At 37.6% G+C, this 19,162-nt stretch overlaps 1 protein-coding gene across 1 annotated transcript; it reads right to left on the bottom strand.

Annotated features, from left to right (window-relative positions):
• Positions 1 to 33: 33 nt before the first annotated feature.
• lto1 (LTO1 maturation factor of ABCE1) lies at positions 34 to 18,713 on the bottom strand. The gene is made up of 5 exons (XM_063188510.1): positions 18,560 to 18,713; positions 9,600 to 9,705; positions 1,457 to 1,527; positions 1,078 to 1,195; positions 34 to 426 (listed from the first exon to the last, which is right to left on the bottom strand). The coding sequence occupies exons 1-5, from the start codon at positions 18,613 to 18,615 to the stop codon at positions 355 to 357; spliced, it is 423 nt and encodes a 140-aa protein (XP_063044580.1). The 5' UTR covers positions 18,616 to 18,713; the 3' UTR covers positions 34 to 354.
• Positions 18,714 to 19,162: the final 449 nt, after the last annotated feature.

The raw sequence follows: 19,162 nt of genomic DNA, 5'->3' as shown, positions 1-19,162 counted from the left end.
TTACATAAACAAAGTAACTTCAATTCATGAAACTTTAAGAAAATGATAGATTTATTGTATTTACAGTTGAGGCAATAATGCAAAACAATCTTTGAGTGGTTCACTTGAAATGTCAGATCTGACCATTAGTCCCTTAGTGATGGGCATAAAACCTGTCTATGAAATTCTCTCACATCGAGTTCTATTCTTGAAACATATGGTATTGGGCTGATTGATTATCAATCGAAATTAAGCATTAAATTGCATTTAAAATACAAAATTTACATTTCTAAAACATTCTTTGCTTTTTACCATATACGGCTGCACAGTCCTTAAAGATTGCTGTTCATCCAGCCTAGTGTTTCAACGTCCCATTCAGAATGACAGCTGTCCTGGGCTGTTGATATAACCATGGAAGTCTGTGGGGATGTGCAGTACAGCGCAAACCTGTAGAAGACCAAATGGAGGGACCATGGTCAAACTATATCCACAATCATATCACACTGATAAGAAAGTAATAATGGCGATTAAATGTCACAATCAACTGTCACGTAACACATAACTACCCAACTCATCAGCGCATTATATCAAATGTTCAACAGTATTGTTTAGTGCAGGGGTGTTCATCTCTGGCTCGGGGGCCAAACCTGGCCCACGGAGTTGCTTTCTTCGGCCCACGAGATCATTCCAAATGTGTATTACAGTTAGCCCACATACACCATTAATGTATAGTGTAACCAGTGTTGGCTGTAACGGGCTACAAAGTACAAAGTAACAAGTTACAGTAGTGTAGCTAGTTCGGATAAAAGTAGTGTAACACGTTACTACTGAAAATTTGGAAACGCCATTCTTTTCTAAATGCGGAGGGTCGTTACTTTTTTGCAATCGGACAGGTAACTGTGACCCCTCTCGGTCGCATAGGGAGATCTACAAGTATTCGGAGGAAGAGAAAGGTGACTCCTCTCCTTCTGAAGGTTTCACTGGCTTTGAGACAGGCGACTCCTCTCCTTCTCTTCTCTTTTAACCCACCATCTTCATTTGCTCAAAATGAAAACATAAATAATCATGCCTCTAAAATTCAAACGGAGGTGCTCAAACCTGTCTAAATTTAGCCCGTATCTTCTCCATGTCCTCTTCAAAGTTCGGGCTCTGCGGGTCCTCAATGGGGAAGGCCTGGGTCATTTCACTCAGCGTCTCCAGCAGCTTCAGCTGTTTCCTATACAAAAGAGTCACACAAACTAGTAAACAAAGTAAGTAAGAGAGAGAGAGAGAGAGAGAGAGAGAGAGAGAGAGAGAAAGAGAAAGAGAAAGAGAAAGAGAGAGAGAGAGAGAGAGAGAGAGAGAGAGAGATGGGGTAGTGACCACATGTCCTGAGCTACTTTATTCAAACCTGAGACCCTGTGAGCATTGGGGCGATATAAAGTGCAATGCATAACTGATGTGTACACAGTCTACGATGGCCCATCCCCCCCCTTACCTTGCTTTAGGATTAGGATCAGCCTGAAGAAGAAATCTCCACGTCGTCACGAAGCCACTGTAGAATGAGAGCTGTAAGGGTGACACCAAAAGGGTTACAACGACATGGTTATTCTGACTTTATTATATGGTGCGACGTCATCGGTCGAATGCTCCATTCATTTCAACGGGGCTCCCCAACGTTCGCACGTCTGTTATTTTTCGATAACGGACGGGTTGGTCTATAACAGACCGCTGTCAATGGCAACTTTTCACTGCTAAAGCGACTTTTCAACAAGACTCTAATCAGCTGCTGTGATAGACAACACCTGTTGTCCTGGCTACCTAGCTGTTGCCTAGCGGTGTTCCACAACTGCACTGTTTTGTTTTGCGCAGCAACAATCCTTTGACATTAAAAACTATAATAGTTCACATTCATGGCCGTAGCCAGCAAGTTGGGTTAACCGAGGTCCAAAATGCGCGCACGCAGCGCGCGCCGAAATTTTTTAATTTTTAAAAATATATTTGTTAAAAAAGTACATTTTTATAGGCCTACATGTTTATGTATAATACATATATTTATATGCATCCATGGTGTTTTGTTTTAATCTCTTGGACATGTTTGCCCTGCTCTCTGTGACTCGTTTTCTGTGGAATGGGTATATCAAAATTAACATGAAACTTTAAACACATTCATATCTAAAGGTCCCTCCAATTTAAACCCATAGCCTAATCCAGTGTTTCTCAACCAGGGTGCTGCACCCTGGGGTGCCACGGAAATGTGGCTGATAAATAAATGATGTCAGGCTATAATACATATTTGTCTGAATTTAAAAATGAATAGCCTACTTAGTCTGGAATCTTTCATCTGCCATTTACGCACAATATTAGGTCACAGAAAGCTGCAACTTCAAACGTAGGCTAGCCTAGGTTGTGTGATGTCTCCAAATGTGTTAGTCTACTATCGGATGCGATGCCCTGTTACGGCTTGTTAGTTTGGGGTGCCTTCATTTTTTTAATGAATTCAATGGGTGCCTCGCATAAAAAAAGTTGAGAAACACTGACCTAATACAATAAAGTCAATATGATTATTAATCTACCATCTTAAAGTAGGCTATGGGCATAGGCTAATGACAAAGTGGCCAAATGAGTCAAAATATCCGTTGAAGTCGGTAGACAGTCCCACGAGCTACACGAATATGTTTCTTCATTTGGATACTATTTTAACGGTAGTACAGCAAAAACAAAAAAAAACAGTAGCCTATTTTCACTTACCAAATGATTTCTTGAAGTTGACATAGGCAACAAGTTAGGACTGTGGCGTGGTTGTTGTGGAGCCTGCTGCCTGTTATATGCCTATGTAAAACTAACGTCTTGTCAGCTGAACATTCTTTTCCTCGCATCGCCTGCACGCTTGTTATTATTATTATTTTTTTAGTAGTATTTCTGTACACGCAAAAGCGAAAGACGAAAGTCTATCAACACAGGCAATAATAACCCCTCCAATTTACAATCAAATTATTTTGATCTGACAGCCTGCTTTTAGCTCAGCTTAAGTTTGAATGTTTATTGGTTATTTTATGCAGCTGATGGCGTCAGTCGGTCTTTTTTTCCACTAGCCTATCTAAAACCAAATGACGGCTTATGACAGATAGTGACTTAGTTATCAAATGCCAACATACGATAGCCTACTCATAACTCCTTATGCATATGCCTATGCTACTGTTTTAAAACTGTGCATCCATGTTGGCGACCTGTGTCTCAAGCAAGCTTGTTTGATGTCTGAATTGCGTTCTCTTCCACGACTCGCACCACTCGCGCGCAAGGCGCGCTTGTTCATTGCATGGGAAAAAAATATAAGCCTAGTAGTGCAAACAGAGGACACCAGAACATCTTCAGATGAGGACATTTTACTGTGATTGACTCTGAAGAAGTCGTGACAACTCGAAAGTTAATCTTGTCACTTGACCAAATAAGCAGGTAAAAATCCACATCTGAAGACGCTCTGGTGACTTCCTTTTATGTCCTTTTCTGTCGCTTATTACAGACCTTCCGATTTACAAGTAGAACCCAATGGCTGGTTCTTTCAAATAATGACTCAGTTAAAACGGTTTCACAAAGTTGTGAAAGACATCCACCTATTGGGCCACTGTTTTGAAACGCTTGGCTTTATAGGAGACGTCTCAAGCGCCCAAGCGCAGCGTGGGCAGGCTTAATGGCCACGTTCCTGATGGTGCGTTACTGTGTAGGCTGCTATCTCTCTATTAATGAATCACTTGCACAAACAGAACACAAAGGCAAAATAGAACTCATAGACCACTAATCACTATTTGCAAAGCACGTTTCACAGAGGTTTTGAGTTTTGTGTGTTTGATTAATTTGGGCATATTTGGCGTTAAAAAAAAAAAAATCTCGGACGAAATGAGCGAGGTCCGGACCTCGGTAACCTCAAATGTAACTACGGCCATGTTCACATTAAATAGGCCTACAGAAATGTCCCCGCCACGTGTGAATCATTTAAGTATATCCATATAATAAGCGGGTTAACTTTCGGCGAGTCGGTCGCTTTGTGGAATAGCAGCACTTCAGAGAGAACAAGATCCCTCCGCTCCGCGTCGGGGTCTAAAGATTCTCTCTGTCGTGCTGCTATTCCACGGTAGCGACCTTCTCGCCGAACGTTAACCCTTACGTAAAATCTACTTAACCCACACACCGTGAGTCGTTTTATGTCCTGTTTTATTGGATTCTTTGATAAAATTGTCTGCTAAATGTTAATTTGATTATTTTGCAGGCAAGTAGGTGCTTCCATTACATACAATCAGAAGTCATTTGAAAACTATTTTATTTGACCCTTAATGTATGGCCTTGTGGGGTAAAATATTCCTTTGGAACAACCGTATCTCACTCATTTCGTGAAGTATTCACGAAAAACACAACTTCAATTTTCGTGGTGCATTCACGTTATTGCCCGTTTTTCGTGGTTGGGCAACGAAACGCTGCCTATTCATTTGAATTGCCCGACTGCTGCCTAGCGACTCACTAGTTTGACGCCCTTTCGGTGCCGTCACAGGGTAATCAAACATTTCAAACAAGCAATTTAGGTTTAGGGTTAGATTTAGGGTTAAGGTTAGGGTTAAGGTTAGGGTTAGGTTTAGGGTTAATTAGGGTTAAGGTTAGGGTTAGGGTTAGGGTTAGGTTTAGGTTTAGGGTTAAGGTTAGGGTTAGGTTTAGGTTTAGGTTTAGGGTCGTATGACATAAGGCGTAAGGAGTGTATCAGCAGTGTTCTGTCAGCACCCCCTCCCCGCCCTTGCAGACGCTTCGATAACCATAGCAGCAGTCGGGCAATTCAAATGAATAGGCAGCGAATGAAAACGGGAAATAACGTGCACCACGAAAATTGAAGTTATGTTTTTCGTGAATACTTCACGAAATGCGTGAGATAGGGCTCTTTGGAAATGTGCCGCCTATTGCAACGCACTCGGTGTGTGTGTAGGTGTGCGTGTGTGTGCATAGGGTCAAGTGGGAGAGGGTGATAGGGAGTGGGGGGAGTGGGATGAATGTGGAGTATGTAGAACTAAGGTGTAAGGGGGGATGCATGTGAGAGGCTACTGCTAATGAGTGAATGAGAGAGACGGTGTTCTGTGTGGGGGCAGCAATGTGCATGTGTCAGAGAGCTGGCGTCATCATCAGATGGTTTGCGAAAAGCATACATCAGAATGGCCAGTCTGGGCCCTACCGTGGCTATGCGGCCAACTCAAGTTCGATTCCAGGTTCAATATATCTGGCTCAATATATCATCTGAGTTCCTTTTTTGTTCCTTGAACAGGACCACTGTTTTCTATTCTTCACACTGGACAGATGTACTGTATTGGGGACGGGTAGCTGTAGCCCAATGGTTCGAGAAGGGTCTTGTTTGCGAGTTTCATTCCCATACCAATAGAGGGGAAATGGTTGGGATTGGGAGTGTGAATAATGCAATGCAATGTACAGTGCCTACAAAACGTCTACACACCTCTCTTTAAATGTCAGGTTTTTATGATGTAAAAAAATGTCAGAAAGACAAATAAATTCACAGCTTTTCCCACCTTCAATCTAAACAACATGATCTCCAAAAATTCCGTGCTCCTGGACACGGATGTTAAGGACACAAAATCCGTGTCCAGGAGCACGGATTTTGCCAAAATTCCGTGCTCCTGGACACAAAATTATTTTCCGTGATGGACACACAGAAGTGCTCTCTCTATACTCCCACAGTTCTAGGTTTCCACAGTCTTGTATTTTCTCAGGATTTTTCTCATTTCAAATATTTTTTCTAAAAAAAAAAACATTTCTTACTGACAGGTTAGGGTTAGGGATTGTTTTGGTCTGGGCACAGCTAGTTTTCTTTCATTCATTATATGAATTTGATAGCCTAGCAACCAACTGGAAAAGGTATTTCTCAAAAATATGTCTTTAATGACAGGTTACAGTTAGGCAATGTTTTGGTCAGGGCACAACTTAAATTGCTATTGCATTATTTTGTTCATCATTAGAAAATACATACCAAATGCCTAAACCTAGAGTTAACACAGAGCTGTGGTAATAGCCTATAGAAAGCACTTCCGTGTTAGCCTGGGCGAATAGCCGACTGTTGACTCCGTCAATCATTCTGCCAAAAGCCATGAGGAATCCGTCTCCGTGGACGATGGGAGATGGTCTGATCTTACTCTATCATTTAAATTAATTGAAGTTCCAAACTCAAATTAAAACCCATATTGAGCTTTATTAGCATGCCTGTTACGTTATAGCGTCGCAAAAGCATACAAATAACAAAACGAAAGTGTGAATATAGTTACCTTAACCAATCAGTAACGGAGCTCGTGGGTGAGTTCTACGTCACCACTCTCAACTGTTTTCTGATTGGCGAAATACTGAGAGAACCGAGCTCGAGGCTTTTGCCAGACGATGTGCGGAGCCAAAATCTTTGGACGAAGTACATAGGATGGCGTCGCCAGGCTACTTCCGTGTGCCCATCACGGAAAACAATTCTGTGTCCAGGAGCACGGAAAACAATTCCGTGTCCAGGAGCACGGAATTTTGGCAAAATCCGTGCTCCTGGACACGGATTTCGTGTCCTTAACATCCGTGTCCAGGAGCACAGAATTTTTGGAGATCAGGCTGATCTAAACTATTAACCTGTACAATGCAATTGAGAAACAAGCATAAAGCTTTAAATGTAAACAATAGAAAATAAAAAACTTCAATTAACATGGTTGCATAAATATACACACCCTTAAATTAATGCTTAGTTGCAGCACCCTTGGCTTGTCTAGGCCATTCCAAAACCTCAATATTATCCTGGTGAAGCCATTCTTTTGTAGATTTAGGCGTGTGCTTGGAGAAATTGTCGTTCTGAAAGATTAGTTCCTCTGCATCTTCACCTTTAAACCAGGGGGCCGAAGATTTTGTGCCACTACCACGGCCCCTGCTGTGGAAATTTTCATAATTCCCTCCTCCCTAATGAAGGCCCCAGTTACAGCTGAAGAAAAACAGCACAAAAGAACAATGCTGCCACCACCATACTTCACATTAGGTATGGTGTTATTGCGGTGATGTTTTGTGCCAAAAATACCCTTTGGAATTATGTCCAAAATGTTCAACCTCAGTTTCACCTGACCATAACACATCTTCCCACATGCATTTGGGAGATTACAGAAGTATTTTTTGCTAAATTTACCTCACCAAGATTGAACTTTTTGGTCATAATTCAAAAGGGTATGTTTGGCGCAAAACATCACCGCAATAACACCATACCTAACATGAAGTATGGTGGTGGCAGCATTGTTCTTTTGTGCTGTTTTTCTTCAGATGTAACTGGAGCCTTCATTAGGGAGGAGGGAATTGTGAAAATTTCGACAGGGGCTGTGGTAGTGGCACAAAACCGTCGCCCCCCTGGTAGAAAGGTGAAGATGAAGAGGAACTAATCTTTCAGAACGACAATTTCTCCAAGCACACGCCTAAGTCTACAAAAGCATGGCTTCACTAGAATAAGATTGAGGCCAGACAAGCCCAAAGGTGCTGCAACTAAATATTAATTTAAGGGTGTGTATATTTATGCAACCATGTTAATTGAAGTTTTCCCTTTAAAGCTTCATGCTTGTTTCTCAATTGCATTGTACAGGTTAATAGTTTAGATTGAAGGTGGAAAAAGCTGTGAATTAATTTGTCTGTCTGTCATCTGTCATTTTTTACATCACAAAAACCTGACATTTCCGGAGGGGTGTGTAGACTTTTTGAAGGCACTGTATATCTGAGACCTCACACAGGGATGGGCAGTATTGCCATTACATCTAATTGAAATACATGAAATAAAAATACAAAATAGTATTTTGTATTTCAAAATGTAAGTGAATTACATGTATTTGTATTTTGTATCAAAATACTTTCCTCCAGTATTTTGTGTATTTCACAAAACTACAAATACAAATACTTTGTTCTAAAGAATGTTATTAGACAACATGAACACAAGATGGTGCTGTAGGTTAAAAAGTATATGAATGCCCCTAGCTGAATCGGAGGCACATGCTTGGATTTCTTAAGCCTCGACTGCACAGGAAGTTCAATTTGGTTCAAGGTGATTGGCTAATCATTTAATTCATTCCTTAATGAGGTGTTAATGTTTTCCCCATGTCATTCAAACTTGCTTTCAGTTTGCCATTTAGGGCCTTTTGTGTAGAATTGAGATATTACCTGTGCATATTGTTTTAAAACTAGCTGTAGCCAAAGTGCGTTCCAATATGCAACCTTGCTTCCTCCACTTCTGCTTGTGGCCTCGTACCAGGAAGTAATATGACGGGATGACATCACTGACAACAGCATTACATTTAAATATCTCACAAAAGCTCAATTGTAAAGTCTTTGTCTCATTTGCAATTGGGATGGTGAATGAAAAACAGTCCCCTAAAAGTTGTTGTGGCTAGGCTGACAGCTGGGAAACTTAATTGTTTTCTCCACGGAGGATGGGCCAGGAGGCGGGGCGAGGCCACAAGCACAAGTGGAGGAAGCAAGGTTGCATATTGGAATGCACTCATAGAGCCTACCAGTATAGTTGCAACCTACTCTGGCCACCATCCTATAGTGCACTTTTTTTTAAAAAGCACTTGTATCTCTACTTTGTCACAGAAATTATTGCTATTCTTATGGCATGTTACATCTTACTGACATGTTAATTCAGACAAATTGAGTCAAGAGTGAAGGGTGACCAGTTGAGAGATGTTCTCATTTGCAGGCCTCATAAACCGGCCCCATCGCCAACGTTGGAATGCGAAGCTGTTTGAAAAATTTGTTATGATGACACAGCCTAGAGTATATCTCCCTTATATAGTATTATTCAACTTGGTCTTGTGTTTGTATGTCATCGTCAGTATTTTTGCACAAGTTGCACGTATGTATGATACCGCTGCAAGCAACACATGAATTTCCCCACTGGGATGATAAAGGCCATACATACTTACTTGGCCTACAGCAGGGCCTCTTTCTTTCTTGTTTGAGCTTTTGTTTGTTTTCTAATCATCATTTAATTTCTCAGAATTTAATTGTTCAATTAATTTCATTGTGTAAGTCAAATTGGAAGTTTTTGTACACAATGGTTTTTGTTGTATTTGTTGTATATTTTGTGTTGTTGAAAATACAAAATATTGTATTTCGATATTAGATACTGTTACAGTTATGTATTTTGTATCTTATTTGTAACATTTTTGCTGAATATTTTATATTTGTATTCAAAATACACGTAACTGTATCTTTACCCATCCCTGACCTCACACGTCCTCAGAGTACAAAGGAGAAGTGGTTGGACAACCAGGTCAGTTCAATGACGTACTACACTGCAGCGGACAACCCACAGGTCATGACTGACATGGCAGTTGTGGGTGTTGTGACGCAAGTGATAAGTGATAGGAAACTTGCCTTGGCTGGGGTCTACTGAGGCACAGACCTTATGCACCACTGTACTATAAATGGCAAGGTGTCCATGGTGATCCAGGTTCGAATCAGGTCAATTCACAATTCTACATTCTCTCTCAAACACACACTTCCAGTCACCACCTTCACTATCCTATCTAATGAAGACAAAAGCCCAAAAACAAACAAACAAATTATTAAATATAAATGAAAAAAAACCTTGCCTCGGCTGATAACTTGGCACCATGCATCCTGCCGTGGTTCATGCCATCTTGCCATCCTTGCCGCTTGCCCTCTTCAAAACCTTCCTGATATCCTTCAACGTGATGTCTAGGAGAGAGGAGACCACAATGGATCAAACCATGTCGTAAACAAGATAAAAACAACATTGCATGTAATTAATTTCATATTTTAAGACAAATAGCATTGCCAATTGTAGATTGTGGCACTGATGAACGGCACATTTCAGTTAATATCCTACAGTAGATTAAGTAGAACAAATGTCTGAAGCCTAGCCTATGAATGTTATTTCATAAGATGTTATTTCAGTAAGATTTAGAATTGAGTTTAAAACTCTTCTGATAGTTTATAAGTCACTGAATGGCTTAGGCCCTAAATATATTGTAAATAAGCTTATGCTTGAGCAATATCATCCTAATAGACGTCTTAGGTCTTCAGAAAGGTTATGCCTAGGGTCATGTCTAAACAGGGTGAAATAGCATTTAGTCATTACGCTGCAAAATGCTTGAACCAACTTCCTATCCAAATTAGAACTGCCCCAATAGAATCTTGTTTAAAAGGGAAATTAAAAACAGCTTTATTCTCATCCGCCTTTGGTGAATAGTTGGTTACACACTATATATAACACTATATAGTTTGACCCACTCTCTCTTTCCTCTATTCTTTAGTACACTGAATGACATTTATGTATGATGATCTGCTATATAATTATTTTTGACTGATTGTTTTTTTTATTATTATTATTGAAAAAAGGATCTGATACAAAAAAAGAATCAAGTTTACAGATAACAGCTATACATCCACTAAATGTAGTAGGATTTTCATTAAATATTGTGGATGTATAAAGACACACAAACATATAAGAACAAACTAGAGATGATTACGGATGTTATACATTGCACATTTTAAACGTGTATTAATTGCATTAGGGCACATTGAATGATGAATTGAAGATAGATACTGTTTTAAGTCCTTCTTAAAAATGAAAAAGAAAGGTTTTCTTTTTTGGACTTTACATTTGTGAATAAAAAATTTAGCTAAAAAAAGAAATAGATTGATAAGATAGTCCCGTTTTGTGGTAGTGTTTGTGTCCTCTGGAGCACCAAAATACATGACCTCCATGGTCAGTGTAAAGTCCTTGTCAATACATTCTTTAATAAAGTCAGTCAAAAAGAACCAGAACACTTTTGAGTAGTTACAGCTCCAGAATAAATGTTCCACAGTTTCAGGGTGAGAGAGACAGAAAGAACAATCAGGAGAAATGGGGGAGAATATTGACAGCCTATGGTTACAAGGGTAACATCTATGTATAATCTTGAGAGAGACTTCAGCTACTTTATTTGTGATCATAAATTGTTTCCTGAGTGACCAAAATCTTAACCAATTGATATTTTCAAAATTATTATTCCAGTAAGGTAAGCGTACCCATTAAGCCCACCAAAATCTAAATTTCTTTATTTTTCAATCATCTTCACATACATTTTTTGTGAAATAATTTGTTAAATAGTAAGATTTACCTCTCTTCTCAATGTTTGTCACTGAGTTGATGAATATTTCAAAGTACAATATGAAGATTTTTTACGAGAAAAGTGAAAAGTCTGAATGGGCTTAAATGGAACCATTGGTACCATTTAAGCCCACTTGTCTTCCAAATAAGCTCATATAGTTATTTCTCTATCAAAATACCTGGTGAGGTGTGTGAATTGAGTTTAAACAGTGTAGCCTACATGGCATAAATGGTTTCAGACCAAAAATGTAAGATTTGCTAAAAAAATAATGCATAAAACCTAATTAAATATTACGGCATCTCTTACTTCATATACTTCATAAAATTCTTCATCCAAACAGAGAAATTTATTTTTTCTTATTGATTATTGTTAGTTCATTACATTACGCCTTTTTAACCAACAACTTGAGATTGTACAGCACTTTTTTATGTCCCTCAAAGACATTTTTGGTTAGCATGCATGCCAGCTTGCATGCATTTCAATGGGCTGTACCATTTAAGCCCACCTAGTACCCATTAAGCCCGCCTATACAAAAAGCTATTTTATGGAAATAATCAGCTCCACAAAACATTTTATGATGCATTTCTTTCAAGATCAATGCCAAACAAACTGGAATATGCTTAGAATTCATACCTAACCACCTTAAGTCTTACGGCAGAGTAAGATAAAGATGGTGTGTGGTTGTATCAAGAGAATATCGGCGTTTGCTCGCTCATAAAACACATCTTTCCATTTGAAGGGAAATGCTATAATTTGGCAAAACACTGGACGTTTATATATAAAAATCATTACATTTACCTCTTAGTTCACTAAATATGAAAGTATTTTCAAAACATTTGACTTAAACTAGCTGAAATTCTACGATTTCTGACATGTCCCAAAACAGCAAAGTTTTGTCAGTAATCCTGAGACTGGATTCACTTTGACAGGGATTACGCAACGATAATTTTTTTTATTTATTTGCAATAAAAAACATTTTGTCAGTTACTAAACCCTTTAATTGGATAGGGTGATGAACAAACAAAATCCACCTTTTCCCTTTCTTTAAATTGACCTCAAAGTTGAAAGTGGGCTTAAAGGGTACATGGGCTTAATGGGTACGCTTACCTTAACTAACACAAGCAGGGGTGGAACTACTATGTGTCAACAGGATAGATCTTATTTTTTTGTTAGAGAACTCATTGCTGATAAACAGCTTACCATCAATAAAGAGAGAAGAGGGATTAAAGTCTGGCGGAGACTGACAAAGACCTTTAGGACAGGTGTCAAGAAGAAACCTGATACCAGATGGTATAGAATCAAAGATATATTCTTTAGGTGGTACAGGAAAAGAAAACGTATCCATAAAGTCTCTATGTGTAATTAATACACTATTCTCATCAAATAGTTGTGAAATCAAGATGATATTCTTGTCCAGCCAAGACTGGTAAAATTAAGTTTTGTTCTTGTAAGTGATATCCTTATTATTCCATATAGAATATATGTGTGATGAGAAATTGTGATTGTAGACCAGCAGGAAAGTATTTGCTTGTGGAAGTTTGCTAGGGCCAAAGGAAGCTTGGATATGCTGTAATTACATCGAGTAAGAAAACTAAAACCTCCCACAGATTTAAAAATGTGGTTAGGGATACAATTCCAAATGTTAGAAGGATCTTTAAGGAATAACTTTGCTCATTTTACTTTAAAGAGTTGTTAAGCAAAGAAAAGTCAATGAGATTGAAACCACCTGACGAGTGATCAGCCATCATAACATTCTTTTTAATTAAGTGAGATCTAGATCTCCATACAAAATCTACTATTAATCTGTCTAGTTTCTGGCAAAAGTCTTGTGGGACATCTAGGACCATAGCTGGATAAATCACTCGGGATAAGGCTTCAGTTTTTGCAAGTAAGACTCTTCCAGTGATGGATAAATCCCGTTGTAACCATAAATTAAGTTTTCTTTTTATTATTGGAATGAGAGGGTCAAAATTTAATAGTGTTCTTCTTTTTTGATCCCTGCATATAGTTATACCCAAATATTTTAATTCATTTTTCACTGGGATATTGCTTATAGAAACAATTACTGAAGGTTTCAGAGCAAACAGTTCACATTTAGAAAGATTAAGGGTCAAGCCTGAGGCTTCTGAGAAAGTTTCTATGGTTTTTAAAGATAGTGGAACCTGATCTCCATTTTTTTAAAACAAGGTGGTGTCATCTGCTAATTGACTGATTAATAGTGATTGATCAGCAATAGAGATTCCCTTTATTTTACTGCATTTAATGTGAGTGGCCACTAACTGCATAGGCAAAAGAAAAAGGAAAGGAGATAAAGGACAACCTTGTCGAATTCCCCGTTTTATGTCAAATCTTGACGTAGTACCATTTTTTAATTTAATGGAAGCATTACTGTTTTTATACAGCGTTTTTATAGCATTGACAAATTCTTTACCAAAACCAAACACTTGCAGAGCTTTAAAAATGAAGGGATGTTCAACTGTATCAAAAGCTTTGTAAAAATCTAGAAAAAAAAGAAAACCTTCATCAGAGGAGAGGTCGGCATAGTCAATAAGGTCAAGCACTAGTCTAATATTATTTGATATTAACCTTTCTTTCACAAAACCTGACTGACATTCATCTATTATGCAGGTTTTGTGACTGATTGGTTTTTTTTTTTTTTTTTTTTTTTTACAGTGCTTTACTTTTTTGACTTTTTTTTTTATTTTTTTTTTTTTTAATTGAAAAAAGGATCTGATACAAAAAAAGATTCAAGTTTACAAATAACAGCTATACATCCACTAAATGTAGTAGGATTTTCATTAAATATTGTGGAAGTATAAAGACACACAAACATATAAGAACAAACTAGAGATGATTACGGATGTTATACATTGTACATTTTAAACGTGTATTAATTGCATTAGGGCACATTGAATGATGAATTGAAGATAGGTACTGTTTTAAGTCCTTCTTAAAAATGAAAAATAAAGGTTTTCTTTTTTGGATTTTACATTTGTGAATAAAAAATTTTGCTAAAAAAAGAAATAGATTGATAAGATAGTCCCGTTGTGTGGTATTGTTTGTGTCCTCTGGAGCACCAAAATACATGACCTCCATGGTCAGTGTAAAGTCCTTGTCAATACATTCTTTAATAAAGTCAGTCAAAAAGAACCAGAACACTTTTGAGTAGTTACAGCTCCAGAATAAATGTTCCACAGTTTCAGGGTGAGAGAGACAGAAAGAACAATCAGGAGAAATGGGGGAGAATATTGACAGCCTTTGGTTACAAGGGTAACATCTATGTATAATCTTGAGAGAGACTTCAGCTACTTTATTTGTGATCATAAATTGTTTCCTGAGTGACCAAAATCTTAACCAATTGATATTTTCAAATTTATTATTCCAGTAACTAACACAAGCAGGGGTGGAACTATTATGTGTCAACAGGGTAGATCTTATTTTTTTGTTAGAGAACTCATTGCTGATAAACAGCTTACCATCAATAAAGAGAGAAGAGGGATTAAAGTCTGGCGGAGACTGACAAAGACCTTTAGGACAGGTGTCAAGAAGAAGAAAACCTGATAACCAGATGGTATAGCATCAAAGATTATTGCATACTCTTTAGGTGGTACAGGAAAAGAAAACTTGTCCATAAAGTCTCTATATGTAAATAATACACTATTCTCATCAAATAGTTGTGAAACCAAGATGATATTCTTGTCCAGCCAAGACTGGTAAAATAAAGTTTTGTTCTTGTAAGTGATATCCTTATTATTCCATTTAGAATATATGTGTGGTGAGAAATTGTGATTGTAGACCAGCAGGAAAGTATTTGCTTGTGGAAGTTTGCTAGGGCCAAAGGAAGCTTGGATATGCTGTAATTTCATCGAGTAAGAAAACTAAAACCTCCCACAGATTTAAAAATGTGGTTAGGGATACAATTCCACATGTTAGCAGGATCTTTAAGGAGTAGCTTTGCTCATTTTACTTTAAAAGAGTTGTTAAGCAAAGAAAAGTCAATGAGATTGAAACCACCTGACGAGTGATCAGCCATCATAACATTCTTTTTAATTAAGTGAGATCTAGATCTCCATACAAAATCTACTATTAATCTGTCTAGTTTCTGGCAAAAGTCTTGTGGGACATCTAGGACCATTGCTGGATAAATCACTCTGGATAAGGCTTCAGTTTTTGCGAGTAAGACTCTTCCAGTGATGGATAAATCCCGTTGTAACCATGAATTAAGTTTTCTTTTTATTATTGGAATGAGAGGGTCAAAATTTAATAGTGTTCTTCTTTTTTGATCCCTGCATATAGTTATACCCAAATATTTTAATTCACTTTTCACTGGGATATTGCCTTATAGAAACAATTACTGAAGGTTTCAGAGCAAACAGTTCACAATTTAGAAAGATTAAGGGTCAAAGCCTGAGGCTTCTGAGAAAGTTTCTTTGGTTTTTAAAGATAGTGGAAAACTGATCTCCATTTTTAAAAAAACAGGGTGGTGTCATCTGCTAATTGGACTGATTAATTGTGATTGATCAGCAATAGAGATTCCCTCTATTTTAACTGCATTTAATGTGAGTGGCCAATAACTGCATAGGCAAAAGAAAAAGGAAAGGAGATAAAGGACAACCTTGTCGAATTCCCCGTTTTATGTCAAATCTTGACGTTGTACCATTTTTTAATTTAATGGAAGCATTACTGTTTTTTATACAGCGTTTTTATAGCATTGACAAATTCTTTACCAAAACCAAACACTTGCAGAGCTTTAAAAATGAAGGGATGTTCAACAGTATCAAAAGCTTTGTAAAAATCTAGAAAAAAAAGAAAACCTTCATCAGAGGAGAGGTCGGCATAGTCAATAAGGTCAAGCACTAGTCTAATATTATTTGATATTAACCTTTCTTTCACAAAACCTGACTGACATTCATCTATTATGCTATTAAGCACACTTTTTAATCTTTTGGCAAGTATGCTTGCCAGGATTTTGTAATCGTTGTTTAGTAAACTAATTGGTCTCCAATTCTCTAAATGGAGATGATCTTTGTGGGGTTTTGGTAGTAAGGTAATTATACTTTGATTCATGGAAGGGGGGAGAACCCCATTATCTAAACATTCTAAATACACTTTATGCAGGAGTGGCACAAGCACTTTAGAAAATTTCTTGTTAAAAACTCAGCATTTAGGCCATCATTACCAGGTGATTTATTTAATTTTAAGCCGGTTAATTGCTTCTGTTATATCCTTGGGTAGGATGACTGAGTCACATACAGTTTTGTCAAGCTTCAGATAAAGTGGCTAAGTTGTTAGAGAGAAGGGAGTTAAAGAAGTCATCAGCTTTCAATTTGTGAAAATGGAGTAAGGTAAAGGTTTTGGTAGAAATCTTTACATGTATTAGATATATCACTATGAGATGTCAAAACAGCACCATTTGACATTAATTGGTTTATAGTGTTGTATTGGGAGCGCTGCTTTTCTAAGTTAAAAAAATATCTGGTATTCTTTTCTCCATCCTCAAGCCATTGCCTTCTAGAACGTATAAAAGCACCCTTAGCTTTACAAGTGTAAATGTCATCTAGTTTATGTTGCATTTCCACTAATTCAGCTTTCTGGTTGTCGTTTAATTTATCATAGGGAAGACAAGATAAATTTACTATCCTATTAATAACGGTTGCCTCTTCTGATTTGTTTTGTTTAGCATTTTTAGCACCAGCTTTTCTAAAAGTAGATTGAATCTCAAATTTGAGAAGTTCCCAGTTGCTGCAGAATTTGTTTTCATTAACAGCTTTACTGAAATAGGAACTTATCATGGAGTTAATGGCTTCCACTAATGCCTCATCTTCAAGGAGTGAAGAATTCAGCTTCCAATATGCAGTGAATTTTCCATGCTGAACATTATCATCAGCTAATTTAACCACAATACATTTATGGTCTGTAAATGGAGAAGGTAGGATCTCACACTTAGAGACATATGGAGACAAAGAACATGAAATTAACCAGTAGTCTAGTCTTGATTTTAGTGACCCTGACTTATTTGACCAGGTGAACTGAGTAGTGGTGGGGTTTCTATTTCTCCATATATCTAGTAGTCCCAAACGAAACATCAAACCAGAAATAGGAGATGTTTTTTGAGAAGATCTAGTAGGAAAGCGATCAACATAGTTAGATATAGTTTCATTAAAGTCTCCGCCCAGAATTACCAGAATGTTGGGGTATTTGCTGTAAATATGTTTGACTTGAGTTTCTATCTTATTAAAGAAAGATTTGTTTTTCTTGGAGGAGTTGTAGCCATATACATTGCCAAGAAGAAAGAGAGAGTCATCTAGAGAGACCACAAGAAAAATGTAGTGACCTTCAAGATCAACAATGGATTCAATTATTTTCCCCTGAAATCTATGTTTTAAAATCAAAACCCCTGCTGAGTGTATGGAACCATAGGAAAAGATTATATCATCACCCCATTGTGATTTCCAGAATTTCGCATCATTGGGACTAGCATGGGACTCTTGAATAAAACAGAAATCAGAATTTTGCCCTTTAGCATAAAGAAAAATAGCTTTTCGTTTTAAGTCATTTCGTAAACCTCTAGTGTTAAAAGAGCACAATGAAATACCAGGGAACATAGAACACTGTTGTGAGGGATCACATAAAGCAAGGGAGGGATCCTCTTTGTGTTAACTATCCTCAAAGTAACAGGGATATCATAAACGGTCAAAAGTAGAACCATCAAAAATAGGTAACCACCTTTCAATTTTAAGGTGTCAATATGCATACCAAAATGAATAAAAAAGAGAAGTGAATAATAGAGAAAAGTTAGAATATTTGCCACATTAAGTACTTAAATGAAAAAATAAGGTAGGCCTATACCTTGGACCTGGTTATATTGAATTAAACAAAGTATGTTCAAGTAGAAGAGGTATAAAGCCTGTGACTGATTGGTTGATTGATTGATTTTCTTTTAGTGACGTTTCAGATCATCATCAGTCACGTGATGACGAATCGGATTGCTCTGCGGAAGTCAAACAAACCACGCTTCATCTCATGAAAACGCTACGATAAAGGTTCATATCTCCGATCATATCAGATGTCTTTGATTATAACGTGATGAAACCGAATGCTGATCACTCCCTCATCATTGCAAACAAAACGACCACAACATATAGAAACCTTGGCTTGCAGTGTCGGTTAAAAGCAGCTTTTCTGACGCTGTAAGACGAAGTTCCAGTTCCAGAGCTCTGTACGGATTGTTGGTTTTAAATGAATGCATAGCCTAGGCCTACTATGCAAAACACTTGGTTATATTTGATGGTCGTCACAAACGGCAATGTATCACACATTCATCATCAGCAGGTGAGCAACTTCACGCGTTACGCTAATCGGCAAAGCGTAGGTTATGACTTGGACACGTGAAAATCACAAAATATTGAAATTCCAACGCAAAATTAAGCACATACCGGTCATCAGCCAGAAAAATGTTTTCAAATAAATCCTCTTCAGCAGCACAAGCCATGCGTTTCACCGAAAGTTATCCAGCATCGAGAACTAGCGAATTTTCCAACATGGATGTCAATTTTCAAAATAAAAGTTCAGCAAGTTCTAGCCTTCAGTTCAGGGACAAGCCATGGGGTTCTCTTTATTTCCATACTCCACGTTGTTACTCTCTTTCATTTCTGTTCAATTCAATTCAATGGGCTTTATTGGCATGACAAAAAGGAAATGTATTGCCAAAGCATAACATATGGTTAACATGTACTAATTCAATACAGTGAACATGTATTAATTAATTTATAGGGACCTACACTAATTCATTAATAGGCCTACATTACAATCATTGAGAGTAAATAGAAACAATACATTAATTCATTAATCTCTCTCTCTCTCTCTCTCTCTCTCTCTCTCTCTCTCTCTCTCTCTCTCTCTCTCTCTCTCTCTCTCTCTCTCTGTTCTATCCTTTTGTGTCCTGCAAGGTAGGCCTATAGGCTATCTTTATGATTTCTATGAATATATTTCAATCTGACACGTAGGCTGATTTTTTTGTAGGCTAAATTAAGTTTCTA

This window comes from Engraulis encrasicolus, chromosome 22 (genome assembly GCF_034702125.1).
Source record: "Engraulis encrasicolus isolate BLACKSEA-1 chromosome 22, IST_EnEncr_1.0, whole genome shotgun sequence".
Lineage (NCBI taxonomy): Eukaryota > Metazoa > Chordata > Actinopteri > Clupeiformes > Engraulidae > Engraulis > Engraulis encrasicolus.
Note: the sequence above shows the minus strand (reverse complement) of the source record. Positions and strands in the feature narration are given on the sequence as shown.